The sequence below is a fragment of the Colletotrichum lupini genome, chromosome 9, assembly GCF_023278565.1.
Source record: "Colletotrichum lupini chromosome 9, complete sequence".
Lineage (NCBI taxonomy): Eukaryota > Fungi > Ascomycota > Sordariomycetes > Glomerellales > Glomerellaceae > Colletotrichum > Colletotrichum lupini.
The window spans coordinates 2,300,795-2,318,060 of record NC_064682.1 but is presented as its reverse complement, the minus strand read 5'-3'; the positions used below and the strand labels follow the sequence as shown (position 1 = coordinate 2,318,060).

The window sequence follows — 17,266 nt, the reverse complement described above, 5'->3', positions numbered from 1 at the left end:
TCCAAATCGCTTGAAATCTGTAAAACGTCGCAAGCTACTGATCAACCGCGAAAACCGCAATAAGTCAATTAGTGAGATTCAGGATCCATCCTGGCGAGTCAATGTCTTCGTCTTTTGTTGAAAGGACAGTCGTCTACGCTTCCGACGCTGTGAAGACGGGAAAGCCTAGGGTGAGCAGTCTCCTGTTGTATGACGGGGGGATTGTATCCATAAATTCCTTCATTACCGCTACGGCGCGAGGAGGTGGCCATAGAAGAGCTTGGGAAACCCGTGGTGTAGAAGCTGGCATCGTCATACTCTGTCGTCAGATCGATGGCGCCTCGCATTGCCAACTCGTCGTATCCTCTCTTGCGCGAGGTATCCGTCAGCACGGTAGATTCACGGCGTTGTCGATAGTGTGACATTGACGGCGACGAGCCGCCCACGAAGAGGCCGTTTTCGCTGCCATAGGATCTTTCGCTCCCGGCTGCAGACACATGGCCAATTGACATTACGTCGGAGTGCTCGCGCTTGACGCGGTTGAAATTATCTTCTTGTTGAAGGCGCCATAGGCGCATATTCATCTTTGGTGGCTCTGTGCTGTCCAAGTCGATCGGGTTGCTGGCATTTGACCCTGCCAGTGATAATTCGCGGTCATAGACGTTCGCGACGCTTTCTTCCGTAAGCGTTGAAGTGGTCAACTCAGTATCCGCTCGAACGCGGCGGGTGGGTGCTTTCGGGGTTGCTTCGCCAGAAGCCTCGGATTCGGTTCCGTCTAGGTCCCTATCGGGCGTTGTATTCCTAGCTCGGGCGACCTTCTTTCCCTTCCCAGGACGTGGACCCTTTGATTGATTGGTAGAGCTTGACCGTCCCAATGTATCTCTCCCAATTGGTTCTCCTTTTCCTTCGTTGGCTTGTGATCCGCCTGGAGATGCCACCGTAGCACGCTGCTGGACCGGCTCCTGGCTTTCGGCGTCTGCCATCTCGATATCACCCTCTCCATCCCTTTCCACAACTGGCGGCGACACATACACTGCGTCAAAGGCTTGACTCTTGTGATAGAGGCCCTTGATCGCCTCAACATCCTCTTGAGAAGCCTCGTACCGTGGAAGAACCGGAATCAAATTGGCTAACTTTGCGGCTTCTGCCTTATCGTCAGTCTTTGGCATGGCCGTCACATTCTCGATATCCATGAAGAATGACCAATCACGAATTAGATGCCGGCCACCTTCCTGGCGGGATATGTTGTAGTCGTAGAACTGGATGAGCTCCATTCCACGAAGTGCGTGAAGGAAATGCAGTCCCTGGAGATTTCGCAGGGATCTCGTCATGCGGAAATTGGGCTGGCCAGCCGTGACAGACGCCATCCAGTCGGCGTAGGCCTTGGGCTCGTGACGGCGACGCGTGTACTGCGGGCCACTCTCGTCGATATGTATGATGAGAGTTCTTAGACGAGGCAGCTGGCAGAGCCAAGAAACGTCCCATGTCCTTTTGGATACATATTTGAGGGCTCCCTTTCTGCCTTCCTTGACAGGCTTGTGAGTGAGATACTGGCTGCCAACCCATAGCAATTCGATATGCTGGATTCTTTCTCTTCTTGCTTCTCCGATGCCAGTGCAGAAGCGGCCAAATTCTCCAAGGCTCGAGAAGGCGAAGGTGTTCAGACCGTAGAAAGCGTGGATCCCAAAGTAGTACCAACGCTTGCAGACTGTGAGCAGAGCGAGGCGAGTGCTCGGTTTCATACCGTAGGTGATATTGCAAGATGTTCCGGAAAGGTGGAAGCGACGAGGGAGACCACTTCTGTTCGCGTTTGTTTGCGTGGGTTGCTCTGGAGGCATGAATCTATCGAGACGAGTGATGCAATGAATAAGCTTGCTTTCTTCAACGAAGACGAATTTGATGATGTTGGCCTGTACTTTAGCAGGCAGCCGATGAAAAGGAAAGCCCTTAAGATAAGGGTCCGCCCGTGGTTGCTGGCCCTCCGAGCTTTGAACATCCTCGGGGTGCTCATCGTCCTGCACGAAGAGTCCCTCAGGACCATTACGACTCTCCTCAGACTCCCCGTCCTGACTGACTGAATGGGTGTCGAGACCTTCGAGCGCATCGGCTTGAAGTTCGTTGTTCGTAGGACCCCTCAGTCGCAAGTTGGGATGAACATTGCCAGTCTTCGTGCTCATATTCTCCTCCTTGCAGCACAGCTTGTAAATGTCAGTATAAGTCAGTGCTTTTCGGCGGGTGGGGTTCGTAAGGTATAGGTCCAGCTTCTTGTGCCATGTCGGCTCGTGTCTGTTCTGGCTGTTTCGCTTTTTCTCCAACCTGGCTATATCCGCTCTCAAAGTGTGATTGTCTAGACTGAGTTCATGGATCTTGCTCTCGAGTCTTTTGATCTGTTCATCGTAGATGCCGATGCCCTTCTGGAACTCCGATCGGCACGCGTCGCTGCAGCCAAGACTACTGAGATTGATGGGCAGTGGCAAAGATAGCTCCTCGTCGTTATCACCAAGAGGGCCAGGCTCATCGTCGAGATCTTCATCATCCTCTTCCTCTTCTTCGTCGTCGCCGATTTCCTCAGCGTTCTCGTCTTCACCCTGTACGGTATCAACTCGCTTATCAGACCCTATGGTCTCTTCCCGATCAAGCTCCACTTCATCTTCGGAAGTTGCTTCGTCGTCCTCGGACTCGACTTCGTCGTCATCTGGGTCATAGTGATGCAGTGGCCCATCGGCCTCGTTGGGGCTCAAGATAACAAGTCCATTTCGATCAAGCTCTTCTTCTTGGCTCAGTACTCGCAGGATAGAGGAGCTGGTGCCTGTGTGAGCTGCAGGGCTGCTGTGTCTCTCGGCGACAGCGGCTTGAGAAGGGGATCCCGTCTGAGATGAGACATGCAGGCCCTGAAAAGACGACTCGACTTCAGAGAGTCTTGGAGAAGAGCTGTCGATATTGTAATTGTTGGAGACGGCAGCGGTGATTGTCGGTGGTTGGACGACGACCGAGCTTTGGCTGAGAGATGCCCCTGAAGCCAGAGGAGGTGAAGAAGCAGGAGGGGAGGGTGTGGGAAGGCATCCAGGTGTTGCACTTGACCGGACTGTCGAGACGGCTCGTGACATGGATCGCGAGTGATCTTCCATCGTGACTGTCAGCGGTCTGTCCAAAGTGAAATATTCTCAAGTTGAGGCTGCCCTTGAAGTATTGTCAATTATGCGTGCTAAGCGATAAACCCATGGGGCAAGTACGAGCTGAACTCAGCTATACGGAGAGCAATAGATACTGTGAGATGTGAGAAGTAGAACTGTAAAGGTCGTGATAAGTGAGAAGCAAAGCCGTCAAGGCGTAGAAAGCAGTTGAAGTAGTCCTCATAAGAAAAGGCAGGAGGGATGTGCCTAGCCACGGAAGGTGCCACAGTCTGCGGAAAGAAGGGTGTAATCTGACCGAGGCTGTATGAGACTGCTCCTTGAGTGATCGTAAGTCGTGTGCAAAGTATGCAGCCAAAAATTGATTGATCAAAGGGTGAGCGTAGATTTGAAGCGGCCTAGCGGTTGAGGTATCATGTAATGGAATGACCGGGCTTGATATATTGGAAGTTAGAAGCAATGTCCCAGGTCCGCAACAGAAAGACTATTGAAGATGTGTGGCTGAGAAGATGCGTCTGGGTAGACGAGTCCAAGGTCGTATGGTTGTGTAGAAGGTATAGAAGAGACGAGCTCATGCGTACGCGGCAAACCGTATAAATAGCAGTAATACGGAGAAGGAAGGAAGCCTCTCAAGTCGTAGCTTCTTGAACCGGAAGAGAAAAGTACGGGTTGGTTGGATGTATCCTGGAAATGGACTGTATATGGGGTCAGACTGTGAGAAAATAGGGTGAACTCAAGGCCGAATTCGGTCTTCAACAATGCAAAGCTCGCGGCAGGCGATAGCAGTGCCACTCAAGATATCTGATCAAGCAAGTTAGATGTCACTATGGGGAGCAACATGTCATGCCGCTGGACAGAGCCACAGAAAGAAAATGTGAAGCCCAAAGGATTTGAAAATGATTTGCATTGCTGAGCGCCAGAATCCAAAAAGCCCCGGGGTTGGTATCTGCCTGTACGAGATGTACATTCCTCCGGTTGTCTCTCTCTTTCTCTAAATTTTTCTTATCTGTTCCATTCTAGGTGCGGATTTAAGCGTTGGTCTTGAGGGTGCGGAAGAAATCCATGACGCCAGTGAAGACGACGAGGAGGATACCGCCTCCGGGACCGAGACGGAGGACCTTGGGCAGGAAACCCTTGTACAGAGCGCTGAAACCCTCCTCCTTAGCGACTGTGGCAACGGCGGGCCAGGCCCAGTTGTACTTGGGGGTCTGTCCGGGGACCTTGGGGCTGTTCTGAATGCGGGACTTGACGACGTCCATGGGGGTGTTGAGGATAGTACCGACGGTACCACCAATGGCACCGGAGATCAGGTCGTTGGTGACCTGGCCGGCCTTGTTCTCGGCCTTGGGGAGAAGCTCGCGGACCTGGAAAATGCAGCCAAAGTAACCGGCGTTCCAGACAATGTGGCGCCACATGGTGCTCTCGAGGCCATTGTACATGGCCAGGACACCCTCGGCGGCGACGGTCTTGCGGATAACGTCGAGCATGCCACTGTACTTGCCGGCAGAGGCCTTGTCCTGTAGTCTAATCTTGACGAGCTCGAAGGGGACGACGACGAAGGCCTCGGTGGCACCGGCGCTGGCTCCGGTCAAGATGGAGAGAGACTGGTTCATCTTGGCAGCGCCGAACAGGTTGCGGTAGATCTTTCCCCACTCGTCGTTGGCGGCGAACTTGGTAGCACGCTTGGGAGCCTCCATGAGGATGGGGGCGGTGATACCGCGGTAGAGTGTCGCAAAGCTGCGGTTCGTAAGCTTGGTGAATACATTTGCGGAGGCCGAAGGAGTGATTTCGCCTACCCCTCGTTGCGGACAATCTTGCGGAAGCAGTCAACCATGCCATTGTAGTGGTCGGCACCTACGCCCTTGCCGGTTTGGAGTTGCCTGAATGTTCGTGTCAGTCGGGGTTTGCGCGGGCGGCTGGCGATCGAGCAAAGCTTACACTCGTGTCTTGACGACGTCCAAAGGGTACCTATTGTGCGGGTTAGCATGATGGCCACGTGAGCGTGTCGCAAGAGGATTGTTGACTTACATGACCAGAATCTAGAATTGCAGAAAGCGTAAGCATATCTCGTCAACCCATTACTGTATGGCATCTTTGTGTACTGACCTCCGAGACACCGGCAATGGCGCCTGCATGCAGTGGTCAGTATTTCGGGTCCGATATCGCGACGGTGGGGGGATTTCGGGCAACGAACCTGCGGCGAACTGGTACTGGAAAGGGAGGGGCTTGTCGGTCGACATCTTGACGGTAGACAGCTGAGAAGACGGTGATTAGCTATGAGAGGAGAGCAACGGCGGGTGCAATTGAGAACTCACCGAGAAGCAAAATCAATCGGGCGGGTTGAGGTGCGTAGGTGGGAGGGTTTGAGAAAGCGCTGGGAAACTGGAGTGAATTGGATGGAGCGGAAAATCGAACGAGGTACGGAGTCTTAGCTTTAGCGGGAACTGGGCTCTTATCGCCAGGGCCCCCGGGCGGAGGTCCCTTATCGGCCTCTTTTTTGTGTGTGCAGCTCGCACTGAAAGTCTGAAGCAGCCAGTTTCCAAGTTACCGAGCGGCGCCGGACTCCACCGGATGGGCTCTTGCAGCATCTTGCTCATTGTCCCTGACACTTGCGAGGCTCATGATTGGTGCGCTCTCCTGGGACCAGCGGGATTACGTATTGGCATCTCGCTTTGGTAGCATGGCGGCACTGCGGCAGCGTGGGCAAGTGGCTTTTTGGGACGTTCCGGGGACCTGGGGGGGGATCTTTCTTTACCCCAGGGCCCGGGCCACCTCATCTTTCCTCTGCAACCCATGCCGAGATGCATCTGCCACTGCGACGGTGAGACAGATTTCATGTGCCGTCTATTGCCGAGATTCGTGCGACAATTCCGACTCATAGGCGACGTTCTTTCCTTACATTGATTTCAACGCCTTACTTTTCAGTACTAGGCGTGCCAGATATCGCGACTTCAAAGCTGGCAAGGTCACATCATTAATAGTAGACTCTAGAGGAGGTTAACGCCCCAAATTGCCTACTCACATACGCCAAACACACACCTATTTGGAGTGTTGTATCTGAATAAGGCAAGTCATGACGATGCCAATGGTTGCTTTCGCCGAACAATACTCTCTATATAAGATATCCAGGAATTCAATTTGCATGCAGATGGCCGGCATTGGTTGCCAATAACTAAGAGCAAGCCCATTGCGCGTTACCTGCCTTAGGTGCTTCGGTGTCTTCCCTATCAGCACAATAAGGAAGCAGATGGCATTCGGTAATATGCAAGCCTGCCGAATGGAGGCTCATCGAGTGCCGCCCGAATGCGATCCCGGCGTTTCGAGGGCAAAGAGACCGCTGGCGGGGTGCAGCAGCTGGCGGGGGATAGCTCCCCACCTAATAAAGGCCTTAGATAAGCACACAACATGCACCCGTGAGTCGGGAGTTGCAGTTCTTGCATTGTTTCGTTTCCACCACTGCTGCGAGCTGGGGCAAGTATCCGCGAATTTGTTTCAACGCTTTGGTCGAGTGAAGACTTGTTCTATGGATACAAATAGTGAAAGTAAATTAAAGAAGTCTTTCAGCATATCCTACCTTCTTGGAGAGATGTACACACACATACCTATGTGAAAACCTGGCAATTGCAAATCCAAGTTACCCAAGGTATGGATTAGGTACCTTGGATACTGACATAGATCCAGGGTGTTTGGCCAAGTGACAAACACCTTGAGTGTTGCGCAATACTCAACCACTTTACGAATTGAACAAAATTAGGCTGGAAAGTACTCACTATGTCATCGCCGTGACTTGGGTTCTCTACTATGTAGGTTAACATGCATACATAGACAGATTTCCTATGACTTGCTCGGCGTGCCAGGACCAGCATGTCTCAATCCCCAAAAAGTGTACCACTGCCCGCTAGCCACCCCACCTGAAGCGACAAACTGGAAGCTTGTCTGGCCTGCAACCAGAGCACAAGCTCCCAGCTTCGAGTCCGATTGGCTGCGCAATAACGCACCAAGGTGCCTGTCACCCACGCTGCATGCCCCCCGTGGAGCCGGGAATTCGCGGCGCGGCGGGCTCTGACGCGCACAACTGGCGACTTGAGGTGAATACCTTCAATTTCCATCGCCAACCCCACCCCAGATTCACATCTCTTCGCCAGCAACGACCCTCCTACAACCGTCGTCCTCATCTCATCTTTCGTCCATCTGGATCTTGTTAGGAATCAACACCAAAACTCGCAGACCCGCGACACCGTTCATCAAACCGAATACCCTCGTCACTCGACTGCTACTACGCTATCGTATCTAAGAGTCACAAGCTCAACGACCAAGTGGCAACTTCGAAAACCCCCCCTCCCCCTTTCTCTCTCTCAACTCTAGGGCTTTGTAACCTCACAACACCCCCCGCGCACCATCTGGCCATCTTCGAACCGTATCGATTCAATACCCACGATTCCGCTCTTCTCGCGCTCGGAATCGCACCTTTAAACAAGCCGTGATCCCAGAGACTCACAGCGAGGTGCTATCCAAGTGCTGGAAGGGTCCCTTGCCTACCATCTGCCCATGAGTCACCTACTTTGGAAATATTATTGGGAAAACGATGTCGACAGGTTTCGGCGTCTACTGGTCCCGGCCGGCCACACGGCGCAAACTGCGACAAGGAGCCCGGGCATAGGTGCTGGACCCCTTGGGGGCAGTCCCGGACAATACGGAACTTCTCCCCGGAATGTTAAACAACGCAAATCCTCCGCCGTCGGTTTCGGCCCAGCTGGATCAAAGAATGCCAATAATGCTCTCGGAAAGGCTGAAATCAACAGCCGTGATCATGCTGGCCTTACAGTTCTGCTCCGCGCTGCTTCCTCGATAGATTCGGCCGCCATCCTCTTCGTCCAGGCCCTGCTCGACCACCCCTCGATCGATTTATATGTGCAAGACCCCGAGAGTGGCTGGAACGCTCTTCATCGAGCACTCTACTGTGGAAATATTGCTATTGCACGTCTACTGCTTGAACGAGAGCGCAAGATTCTTACAGAGCAAACCCTCGGAGTCTCGGTCTCCAAGGTTGGGCAGTTGATCAAGACGAAAGACCGCGAGGGCAACAGTCCTTTTGATCTCTACAACTCAACCATTGCTGTGCGAACACTGGGAGACTCCGGGGACCCCAACGACTCTGACAACGACTCGGATACAGACAGCACCTCAGATGGAGGCCAGGCATTGATGAGATCAGTCGCTGCACTTGATGGCGCAGTGGAAGGCGAGGAAATCTTTGTTTTTGGAAGCAACCGCAACATCTCACTTGGTGTGGGCGACGAAGATGACCGGCAGTATCCCGAGAGGATCAACCTAAAGCGGCCGGATCAACTCATCCGCAGATTCTACCAAGAGTACTTGGAGAAGACCAAAGCTGTGTCTCATGGTGCCAGCCTGCCGGAAGAAGATGTGGACCTGGAAGAGATTCCAGCCCTCATCCGCAATCGGCCTCTGCGGATTCACGATGCTGTTCTCTCAAAGTTGCATACCGCCATCTTGACAACTGACCCGGTTTCGAACTTGTACATCTGCGGTGTTGGCCGAGGCGGGCGACTTGGGTTAGGCGACGAAAATACCCAATACCGCTTCGTGCCGGTACAAGGCGGTCTCGCCGACAAGAAGGTAGTGCAAGTTGCACTTGGTCAGAACCACACTCTGGCTGTCACAGATGCTGGAGAGCTATGGACCTGGGGCTCCAACAGCAACTCCCAGCTAGGATATGGCTTGCCGCCGCCAGCCAGACAAGACGAAGAACCGATGAGCACCACCCCACGACAAGTGTTTGGGACACTCAAGAAGGAGGTCATTCTGGGAATCGCAGCATCGGCCGTGCATTCAGTCGCCCATACCTCCTCGTCACTGTTTTGCTGGGGTAAAAACCTCGGCCAGCTGGCGCTGATGGATGCGGATTCGAGATCCTTGGAAGTCCAACAAACTCCCCGAAAAGTCGCAGCTTCGCTCTTCTCTTCGCCCATCGCCGCAGTCTCCGCCGTAGATAAAGCGACCACCGTCTTGCTGGCCGACAGCACCGTCTGCGTCTTTACGAGCTACGGTTATAACTTTGTCAAGTTTCCTTCCCCTGACGTCTTTGTAAATCACCAGTTCACCGCATCAATGTCGACAAGGTACAGTACAGCACGGAATCAGGTCAGCCGCATCACATCCGGCGGCGAAACGATTGCGGCTGTCACTACGAGGGGTGATCTCTTCACTATGGCACTGATCCACAAGTCGGATGCGACTACGACGGCAACTTCCACAACAAATCCAGCCAAGATCAAGGGTGCCGTCACGACACCCCAATGCGTGTGGAATGCTCGGAAGGATGGTGTCAAGTCCGTCAGTGTTGGTGAACACGGCGCTGTGATCATCTGCACAGAGTCTGGAGCCGTTTGGCGTCGTATCAAGCGCGCTAAAGCGAAGGATGCTGCCACCCCGGGGTCAGCAGACATCAAGAGAAAGGATTTCAAGTTCCAGCGTGTACCGAGTATCACCAATGCTGTTGCTGTGCGGAGCTCCACGTTTGGTGCATTCGCGGCAATTCGCAAGGATTGTGATGTCATGAAGGAACAAATCAGCATCAACGAGCAGTCGCTCTGGGAGGACTTTGCCTCCCTGTTCGCACTACGAGAGTTTCAGGCATCGAGGCCCAATCCCGGCGACAAGGACACGATCGGTTTCTGGAAAGCCGAGGAACTGAAGTATCGGATAGGGGAGCTGCCGTACGAACTCCTAAAGTCCGTGGATCTGGAGCGTGACTTACGACAATTTCTCCTGATGTACCCGAACTCGGACGTTGACATGGAGATCCGCACCTCGTCATGTCCAGATGTCAAGATACCGGTGCACTCATGGATCTTGACTGCCCGAAGCTCTGTTCTGCGAAGTTTGCTCAGCGACTATCGCAATGGTGGTCAGGGGGACATCCCGCAAGTGCTAAGTCTCGAAGAGGGAGATGGGAGGACGATAATCACCCTCGAATCGGTCGACCTGCTGTCTATAGTGAACCTGGCCGTCTATCTTTATGATGACACCGTCGTCCCGGCATGGAATCACACTCGCCAAGCACCCGCTCTAGCCCACAGGTATCGCCAGGTTCGGAATGAGCTGATGAAGCTTGCGACGAAGCTTGACATGATGAAGCTGGAGTCGGCTGTCCGTCTGCAGACGACTGCGGAAAAGTCCCTGGACAAGGACTTTGCCAAAGCCATTCAGGACCTCAGGTACTTTGAAGACGCGGATGCTCTTGTTGAGCTCGACGGCGAAGAGGTACCGGTTCACAGCCAGTTGCTGCGCCAGAGATGCGAGTTCTTCGAAGGCCTGTTCCATGGGCGAGCCGGCGGCATGTGGCTTGCTGGCCGTCGCGATGAACTAGACGAGGAAGAACTTGTCCGGGTGGACCTGAGTCATTGTGATCCTGAGGCGTTCCAATATGTCTTACGATACCTCTACGCAGACGTTGGGACGGAACTCTTCAACCAGACCACATCAGCCAATATTGACGATTTCTCTGACCTGGTAATGAGCGTCATGAGTATTGCAAACGAACTCATGCTAGACCGGTTGTCCCAGATCTGCCAATACGTAATTGCACGTTTCGCCAATACTCGAAACATCGCTCTGCTGCTCAACGAGATCAGCGCATGCTCTATTACGGAGTTCAAAGACGCGGGGCTGGAGTACATTTGTCTGCAAATGGAGGCTGTGCTGGAAAACCACTTTTTGGATGGCTTGGAGGAGGATCTCCTAGAGGAGTTGGATAACGTCGTCCGAGAAAATCAGCTAGCTCGCTATCCTTTCGCCAGAAGTGGACGGGCCGAGCTGCTCTTGTTTGAAAAGGACCCCGATCTGGCTCTCGATATTGACGAGGAACGCCGTCGGAGAGTGCGCGAGATGGCTTTCCGGACTACGCAACGAGACGACGAAAAGAAGATTTCATCATCCTTCAAGACCAAATTCGGCAGCCTTGAAGACTTGTCCGGCGTTACCTCTCCCAGTTTGGACAAATCTCGGCGCAAGTCTAAGACTGGCCGCAACGAGCCGTTCAGTCCCAGCCTCAGACCCAAGGAATCCCATGCCGATTTGATGTTCAACATGGATGACGAGGGACCTTCCGCTTTAGGTAGCCCTACAGTATCACCCACGCAAAGGGCTGCTGAGGCAAAGAGCCAGTCCGAATTGGACCGGATTCCGTCGTTGTCTAGTCCCTGGAAAGACACCAAGGTCCAGGCAGGCTCGCCGCAATACCCAGTGCAAAGCCCCCCGATGGGTACATCCGCCAACCTCGGCATTAGCCCTTCGCCGGCAGACTCACGTGGGCCGACTGCCCAAAGATCTGGCAGCCCGTGGGCGGCAGCGGCATTCCCAACCCAAAAGATGGACCTGCGTCGAGTTCTGACGGAGACGCCAACAAAGTCCGCCTTGTCCGCTGGCATTGCCGCGCAAAAGAGCAAGGAGGCTTCGCCCAAGCTCGCGCAGCCCAAGGTATCGCAAAAGGAGCGAAAGAAGCAACAGCTAGCCCAGGCCGCTGCTCAGGCAGCTCTCGAGGCTGAGGTGTCACAGCCGAAAGCAGCCTGGGACAAGGACGCAGCTGGCAACAAACCTGCCCCCTGGAAGCCTGTCACGAGCGGGCCCAAGACGTCGTTGAAAGATACCCTGGCTAAGAGCTTGGCTAAACCAGCATCACCGCCGGTGGACAGTCCAACTTCAAAGCCGCTGCTCTCAGTCGAGAGCTCTGCGAGATCTTCACCGCGGAGGGCAGCTTCGCCGGACACGCGATTCGCGGGCCAATCCCGCGTCAGCAGCTCCTCCCCTGCCGTGGCCGGCGCCTCGACAAGTCAACCCGCGTCGTCGAAGCCGCTGGTCCCGCACTCCAAATCTTACATTACACCCGCGAACAAGGCCGAGCCCATTTTGGGATTGAGTATGGCAGACATCATCGGCCAGCAGAAGCGGGAACAAGAGATTGTCAAGGAAGCTGTGGCGAAGAGGTCGATGCAGGAGATCCAGCAGGAGCAGGAGTTCCAGGAGTGGTGGGACCAGGAGACGCGGCGGGTGCAGGAGCAGGAGGCGAGGCGGGAGACCAAGGATAAGACGGCGAGGGAGGGTAGGGCGCAGAAGGACGGCGGCGGCGGAGGCGGCAGCAGCAGCAAACGAGGGCGTCGGGGCCGGGGCGTCGCCAAGGGCAAAGCATCTGGTGGCGCTCCTCCGGGCCAAGAACACGGCGCCGCCGCCGCCAGCAACGCCGGTAACGTCGATGCCGGAGGGGCACCACCGGCCAAGGCGCCCGGTGGCCCGGCGAATAACCCCCGAGGGCGTGGTCACCGTAACCGGGGGAGAGGTGGGAAAGCATCGGCATCCGCAGCGGCGTCTACATCGTGATTTTTTGCGTCTTGTTTACAACTGATTTTCTAGGGCGTTTCAAGGTGTCACGGAGCCCGAAAAAAACCTCGAGGCATGGTTTTACATTTGGGAAACACGGGAATTGGGTTTTCTATTTTACACGAGCATTGGCGGACACCAACTTTGTGTGGTTGCCAAATGTTATCAAATTGCTTTTCGCTTGGTCACAATAGACGAAATGAGAAGACAGACAGACGGAAAGAGAAAGAGACTTCTTCACTCCTACATGTTGCACCCACTGCCGCCCACCGCTTCTCAAAGATTTTGACCAGACTTGCACGATTCAGGTTCTCGTTCACCGTTGAGCGCTAAGGCATTGGCTTGGTAACGGACTTGTCCTTTTGCTAGATGGGAGGTGATGCCATGTGACCGGTGGGGGAGGCAGAAACGTTACCAAGAACGGTATACTTGGAGCTACCTACTAAGCAAGAAGCAGAAGGCCCTCTTCCTCCGCATCGGCGATTTTACCACGATACCGTGCCCGCTTTCTCCTCCGATGTACAGGTCTCACAGAGCGTATCTGTACGCAAGTGTAAAAAGGGGAGGAAACGTGTGGTACTTTCGGGAGATGGGTCCGATCTGCAGACGCCGGTTCGGATGCAGCGTGCCACTGCGCCAGAACCACAGTCACCATGAGTTGCGTGGTGTGTGATGCGTTGTGGTGCGCGGTTGACTTGCCTTACGTTGAACGGGTGCGGGGGAGAGGAGTGGAGCCCGGGCCGGAGCATGGTCTTATCGTTATCTGCAGATATCACGAGTCGGGTGGCAGTGGCACTGATAATGATCATGGCAACTAACCTGAAGCACCAAAGACGATGGTGGTGATGCTGATAAGGGGGCTGGCTGCCAGGCTGGCTGATGGATGTGCAGGTTGCTAGTTCATTGGCGATCGGTGCGATGACTCGTTTGCCCGGGGAAAGGTTGCTTGCTGCTTGGCTGCTCGATTTGGGATTGCCGCACATGCCGCCAGGGGTGGGATCACGACAACATTGACAGGCAACGAAGCGGCAAGCCAGATGGAGTAGGTCCTTGGGGGTTTGCCTTGCCACGCTTGCCTACCTTGGTATATGGGCGAGAGATCGGTTTCTCGGACAGTGCCGTTTAGAGGAGCTGCTGGAGGCTAGATCCAGCGCGTTACAAAGTTGCCGCCCGTGAAGAGACGACGATAAGAGAGGCGGGTACTCTGTCGGTCCTGAGTCTGTAAAACAGGATTGGGGGTTCCCAAAGAAAAGAAAGGAAGACGAGCTGAGCGCTATGGTGACGGGAGAAGGATTCCCGGGATCAACCGAGGACCGGGTGAGTCGAGTGCCTACGTTAGTGTTAGTGTCGACTACCGGCGTACAAGCCTGCGTACCTTGGACCCTGCCATCTATCCGCCTTTTCAAAAGTGTCTTTGCTCATCGTGGACTCGGGCGAGAGAAACGTCGGCGACCTTGTTGACCTCGACGTTCACTTGATGGACGCAAGGGACATGGCGATAAATCGAAATGATGATGGCGCTGGGATGACCCGGTGTCGATGCCAGCTGTCAGCGAGCACCAGTATGTATTTGGATCCAACCCCAATTCTTCGCATTGCAGGGTCTGTGGGAAAGCCTGCGGTACTCCGTACAAGTCAACAAATCAACAAGCAAACACCACTGCGGCCGAGAGAAGCGGCCCTGAAGCAAGGCAGAGAAGAGCAGGGACAAGCGAGACTGGTGCGACTGGTAACAGAAAGTCAACGAGGCACAAGTTGGCCGAGGCAAGGGAAGAGTGAAAGTGGAAGTGACTTAGCAGAGCCGCCCGCCACCCCTTACCTACCCCGTCATTTCTGCCCCAGAACCCAGCGGTCATGCATGGGGTGGAGTTGAGGCCATTCTGAGGTCCGGGCTTGGTACGGAGTAGGGTCGCGGCGCTGCCTATTCCCCATCCAGGGCATTTTTGCATATTGGAGGCGGCGACCCGGAGGACTTCCAGGACTCAAGCGTCAAAGATGTGAGAGCCAATCCCCGTGGATTTGATTGCCTGACCTCTCCGTATCGGGGCAAGTGTCTGTATGACTACGAGGTGCAGTCCCGGGCGCGCCCCATACATGATACATGCAGCTGGCGATGGACTTGCTCAAGTTGGCGAGTGGCAGCCTAGAGGAAGAACTTGGAAGAAGTTGAGCCTCGAAGTCTAGGTTGGGGTTGGTTGACCGCCGTCGACCGTTGGAGTTGGAGTTGGAGTCAGAGATGGAGTCATGTCGATTTGAGGATGATGGTGGTGACTCTGACTCGGAAGGCAATCCGTGCCACCCCTCAGCCTCTTTCTTTTTCGTCTTCCTTTCTTCTTTTCTGCATTTTTTGGGTCTTCTTTGTTGACATCTCTCGACGCGGTATGTCGATATCCTCAGGTCAGCTGGGGGTAATCAATCGAGCCCAGGGAAGCAACACAAAGACTCTTGGTGATTGAATGAGGAGCATGCAGGAGGCATTCCCAGAGACAAAAGTGGAAGAATGGGAGTCTTCACCCCACGGCCGCTGTCACACAATGGGAAGGCCGGTGCTACTATGCATCTTGACGAACGAAAGGTGCAAGTACAACCAGGAAGCAAGAGCAAGGCATGGTACTTTGACCATGTACTTCCCGTCGTTCGTACTTTGGAGAACATCAGGGTGCTTCCACTGTACTACGTATGTCACCATGTCTCTACGTAGGTACTTGGTCCACCTGCGATCGTGCCTGAGGAAATGGAAAGCAACACACTCACAACTTCACGACTCCAACAACGCTCATCATCAGTCAATACAAGACAGCAATTCACACAACAACAACACCAACTGATCTTGTCCTGCGGTGCTACACTACAAACAATAACACCTGCAGCAACTTCAAACCCCAGCTCTGTTCCGTCCCGTCCCATCCCATCCCATCCTGTTCCAGTCAACCTAACGGAACGATGCATGCACGGGTGTGTCTTGGTCCACCGCCCATCACAGATGCAGCCCCATCGAGCCCATCCATGCTCCCCCTGTTGCTCCTCCATGCCCCGCCCCCCCCCCCCCCCCCCCCCCCCCCCCCCCCCCCCCCTCCCCCCCCCCCCCCCCCCCCTCCCCCCCCCCCCCCCCCCCCCCCGCCCCCCCCCTCCCCCCCCCCGCCCCCCCCCCCCCCCCCCCCCCATGCCGCGGCTACTGACTGCTGTTGGGCCTGCACGGCCTGGTACTTCTCCCACGGATACTTCCACTGTCCAGGCTGTTAGCAGCACCTCATGCCGGGGCGGATGCGCTGCCGCTGCAGGACCCAGACCAGCCGGTGCCAGCTCCTCTCCTGCCCCCTACCTCTACCCTAGGTAGGTACCCTGTCACTCCTTTCTCTGTGAGCCTCTGTCCCTATCACTGAGGTGAGGTGGTGAGTCTCTCCAAGTCACTACCAAGCTCTGTATCTATACCTACACGCAGTCACTTTGTTGTGTGCTTATCCACACACTCAGACAGCTCCGACGAGAGATCCATGTCATCGGCTGCTCAGCGTCCTCCCTTCCCATCTCTCTTCCATCATCCTCTGCCTCCTGTACCTTACCTCCAAATCTACTCTATTACCTCTCGCCCTCCCTCGTCTTGTGTCTCTCTTCCTAAATTACCCAGCAATTGCTCAGACAACAATCCCTTTGTCTTTGCCTACCTCAACGTACCCCATTATCTACTTCTTCTTGTCCTCTTTGCATCATCACCTCTGGCCCTTGCGCCTTATCGCCCTTGGCCCCCATTCTGACAACGCTAAATCTCCATTCTGCTCTCCAAAGTACTCACCACAACCTTTCCCCCATCATCACTCTTCTACACTTTCCCTCGCTCTCTTCAAGTCAGCATATCCCGTCTGATCTTTCTGCTGTGCCTGTTTCTTCTTCTGTGCCATCCTTAGCCTTCCCTGCCCTCTTCCCTAGGTACGAACGCATCGACAAGTATACACCGCTTTACTTGCTTGCCTGAATTACAGTCCATTCTGCTGGCCCACCCAGGTGACTCGATGACGGAAGGGTACTTGTCGACGATCACGAGGCTCAACAACCATTGAGCGGATGACACCAGCGCCGATAACCTCCGACTCGACCACCACCGCACCGCAACTCCGCACATCGCCGTCCATTCTTCTCTGAACTCCTCCGTCCTTCTTGGAATTCGGATAACCACACCAGCCGCGCATTTTGGAGCGGCTCGTTTGCGTTGCTGTTGGAGGACCTGCTTAGGAAGTCGCTTTCCCTGCTTGGCGAAAGCTTCCCCTCTGTCACCACAGCTTCTCGTTTCGACTTTCCTGCTCTGTACCGCACGCAACCGAGAGCCATGGTCCAAGGCAGCGCTTAGCTTGTCCATTTCGCCCTCGCCCTCGCCCTCGTTCTACGGTTCTGCAGTCATCCAGCCCGGCTCCGTAACGCCCTTGGCCTGCTTGTGCGATATCGCTTCTCACCATTCGCCGCCCGTCTCCACGTTGGCTTAGTCGCCTTGCCCGTCGTCGCCTGCCTCATTTGCGCGCCGTTCCAAAAGGGTGTTGCAACAACTACTTTCTCTCCGCCCGCCCTACGAGTTCTCCTCCCCCGACCGGCCGATTCTCCCCTCGCTGTGCGCTCAACGACCGAGGGTATCGAGGTGTTTCACTCCCCTTTGCAGTTGTCATGAAGGATGGATGAGCAAGTTCGGTACCACCCCAACTTCGATATCGCGAATACCCTCTCCCCCGCCGCCTAGAACTTCCACGAATTCGCAACACACAGCTCGT

At 54.7% G+C, this 17,266-nt stretch overlaps 6 protein-coding genes across 6 annotated transcripts; 3 read left to right on the top strand and 3 right to left on the bottom strand.

Moving 5' to 3' along the window:
- Window positions 1–98: 98 nt before the first annotated feature.
- Window positions 99–3,107, bottom strand: CLUP02_16569 (uncharacterized protein; the record flags this gene model as incomplete). The annotated part of the gene is made up of 1 exon (XM_049295487.1): window positions 99–3,107. The coding sequence occupies one exon, from the start codon at window positions 3,105–3,107 to the stop codon at window positions 99–101; it is 3,009 nt and encodes a 1,002-aa protein (XP_049152634.1).
- A 1,031-nt stretch (window positions 3,108–4,138) lies between these two features.
- CLUP02_16568 (uncharacterized protein) lies at window positions 4,139–5,707 on the bottom strand (the record flags this gene model as incomplete). The annotated part of the gene is made up of 7 exons (XM_049295486.1): window positions 4,139–4,847; window positions 4,907–4,990; window positions 5,049–5,078; window positions 5,139–5,149; window positions 5,217–5,239; window positions 5,305–5,365; window positions 5,627–5,707. 7 exons carry the CDS (start codon window positions 5,705–5,707, stop codon window positions 4,139–4,141), a joined length of 999 nt encoding a protein of 332 aa, XP_049152633.1.
- Window positions 5,708–5,730: 23 nt separating this feature from the next.
- CLUP02_16567 (uncharacterized protein) lies at window positions 5,731–6,622 on the top strand (the record flags this gene model as incomplete). Its single annotated transcript, XM_049295485.1, has 4 exons — window positions 5,731–5,931; window positions 5,992–6,075; window positions 6,358–6,455; window positions 6,529–6,622. The coding sequence occupies 4 exons, from the start codon at window positions 5,731–5,733 to the stop codon at window positions 6,620–6,622; spliced, it is 477 nt and encodes a 158-aa protein (XP_049152632.1).
- A 1,036-nt stretch (window positions 6,623–7,658) lies between these two features.
- Window positions 7,659–12,509, top strand: CLUP02_16566 (BTB/POZ domain-containing protein; the record flags this gene model as incomplete). The annotated part of the gene is made up of 1 exon (XM_049295484.1): window positions 7,659–12,509. The coding sequence occupies one exon, from the start codon at window positions 7,659–7,661 to the stop codon at window positions 12,507–12,509; it is 4,851 nt and encodes a 1,616-aa protein (XP_049152631.1).
- Window positions 12,510–12,874: 365 nt separating this feature from the next.
- CLUP02_16565 (uncharacterized protein) lies at window positions 12,875–13,492 on the bottom strand (the record flags this gene model as incomplete). Its single annotated transcript, XM_049295483.1, has 2 exons — window positions 12,875–12,951; window positions 13,042–13,492. 2 exons carry the CDS (start codon window positions 13,490–13,492, stop codon window positions 12,875–12,877), a joined length of 528 nt encoding a protein of 175 aa, XP_049152630.1.
- Window positions 13,493–13,784: 292 nt separating this feature from the next.
- Window positions 13,785–17,235, top strand: CLUP02_16563 (uncharacterized protein; the record flags this gene model as incomplete). Its single annotated transcript, XM_049295482.1, has 16 exons — window positions 13,785–13,826; window positions 13,855–14,238; window positions 14,306–14,394; window positions 14,446–14,578; window positions 14,657–14,906; window positions 14,981–15,186; window positions 15,252–15,526; window positions 15,745–15,805; window positions 15,874–15,893; window positions 15,988–16,063; window positions 16,149–16,204; window positions 16,296–16,401; window positions 16,490–16,511; window positions 16,569–16,977; window positions 17,035–17,109; window positions 17,169–17,235. The coding sequence occupies 16 exons, from the start codon at window positions 13,785–13,787 to the stop codon at window positions 17,233–17,235; spliced, it is 2,271 nt and encodes a 756-aa protein (XP_049152629.1).
- Between the last annotated feature and the right edge of the window lie 31 nt (window positions 17,236–17,266).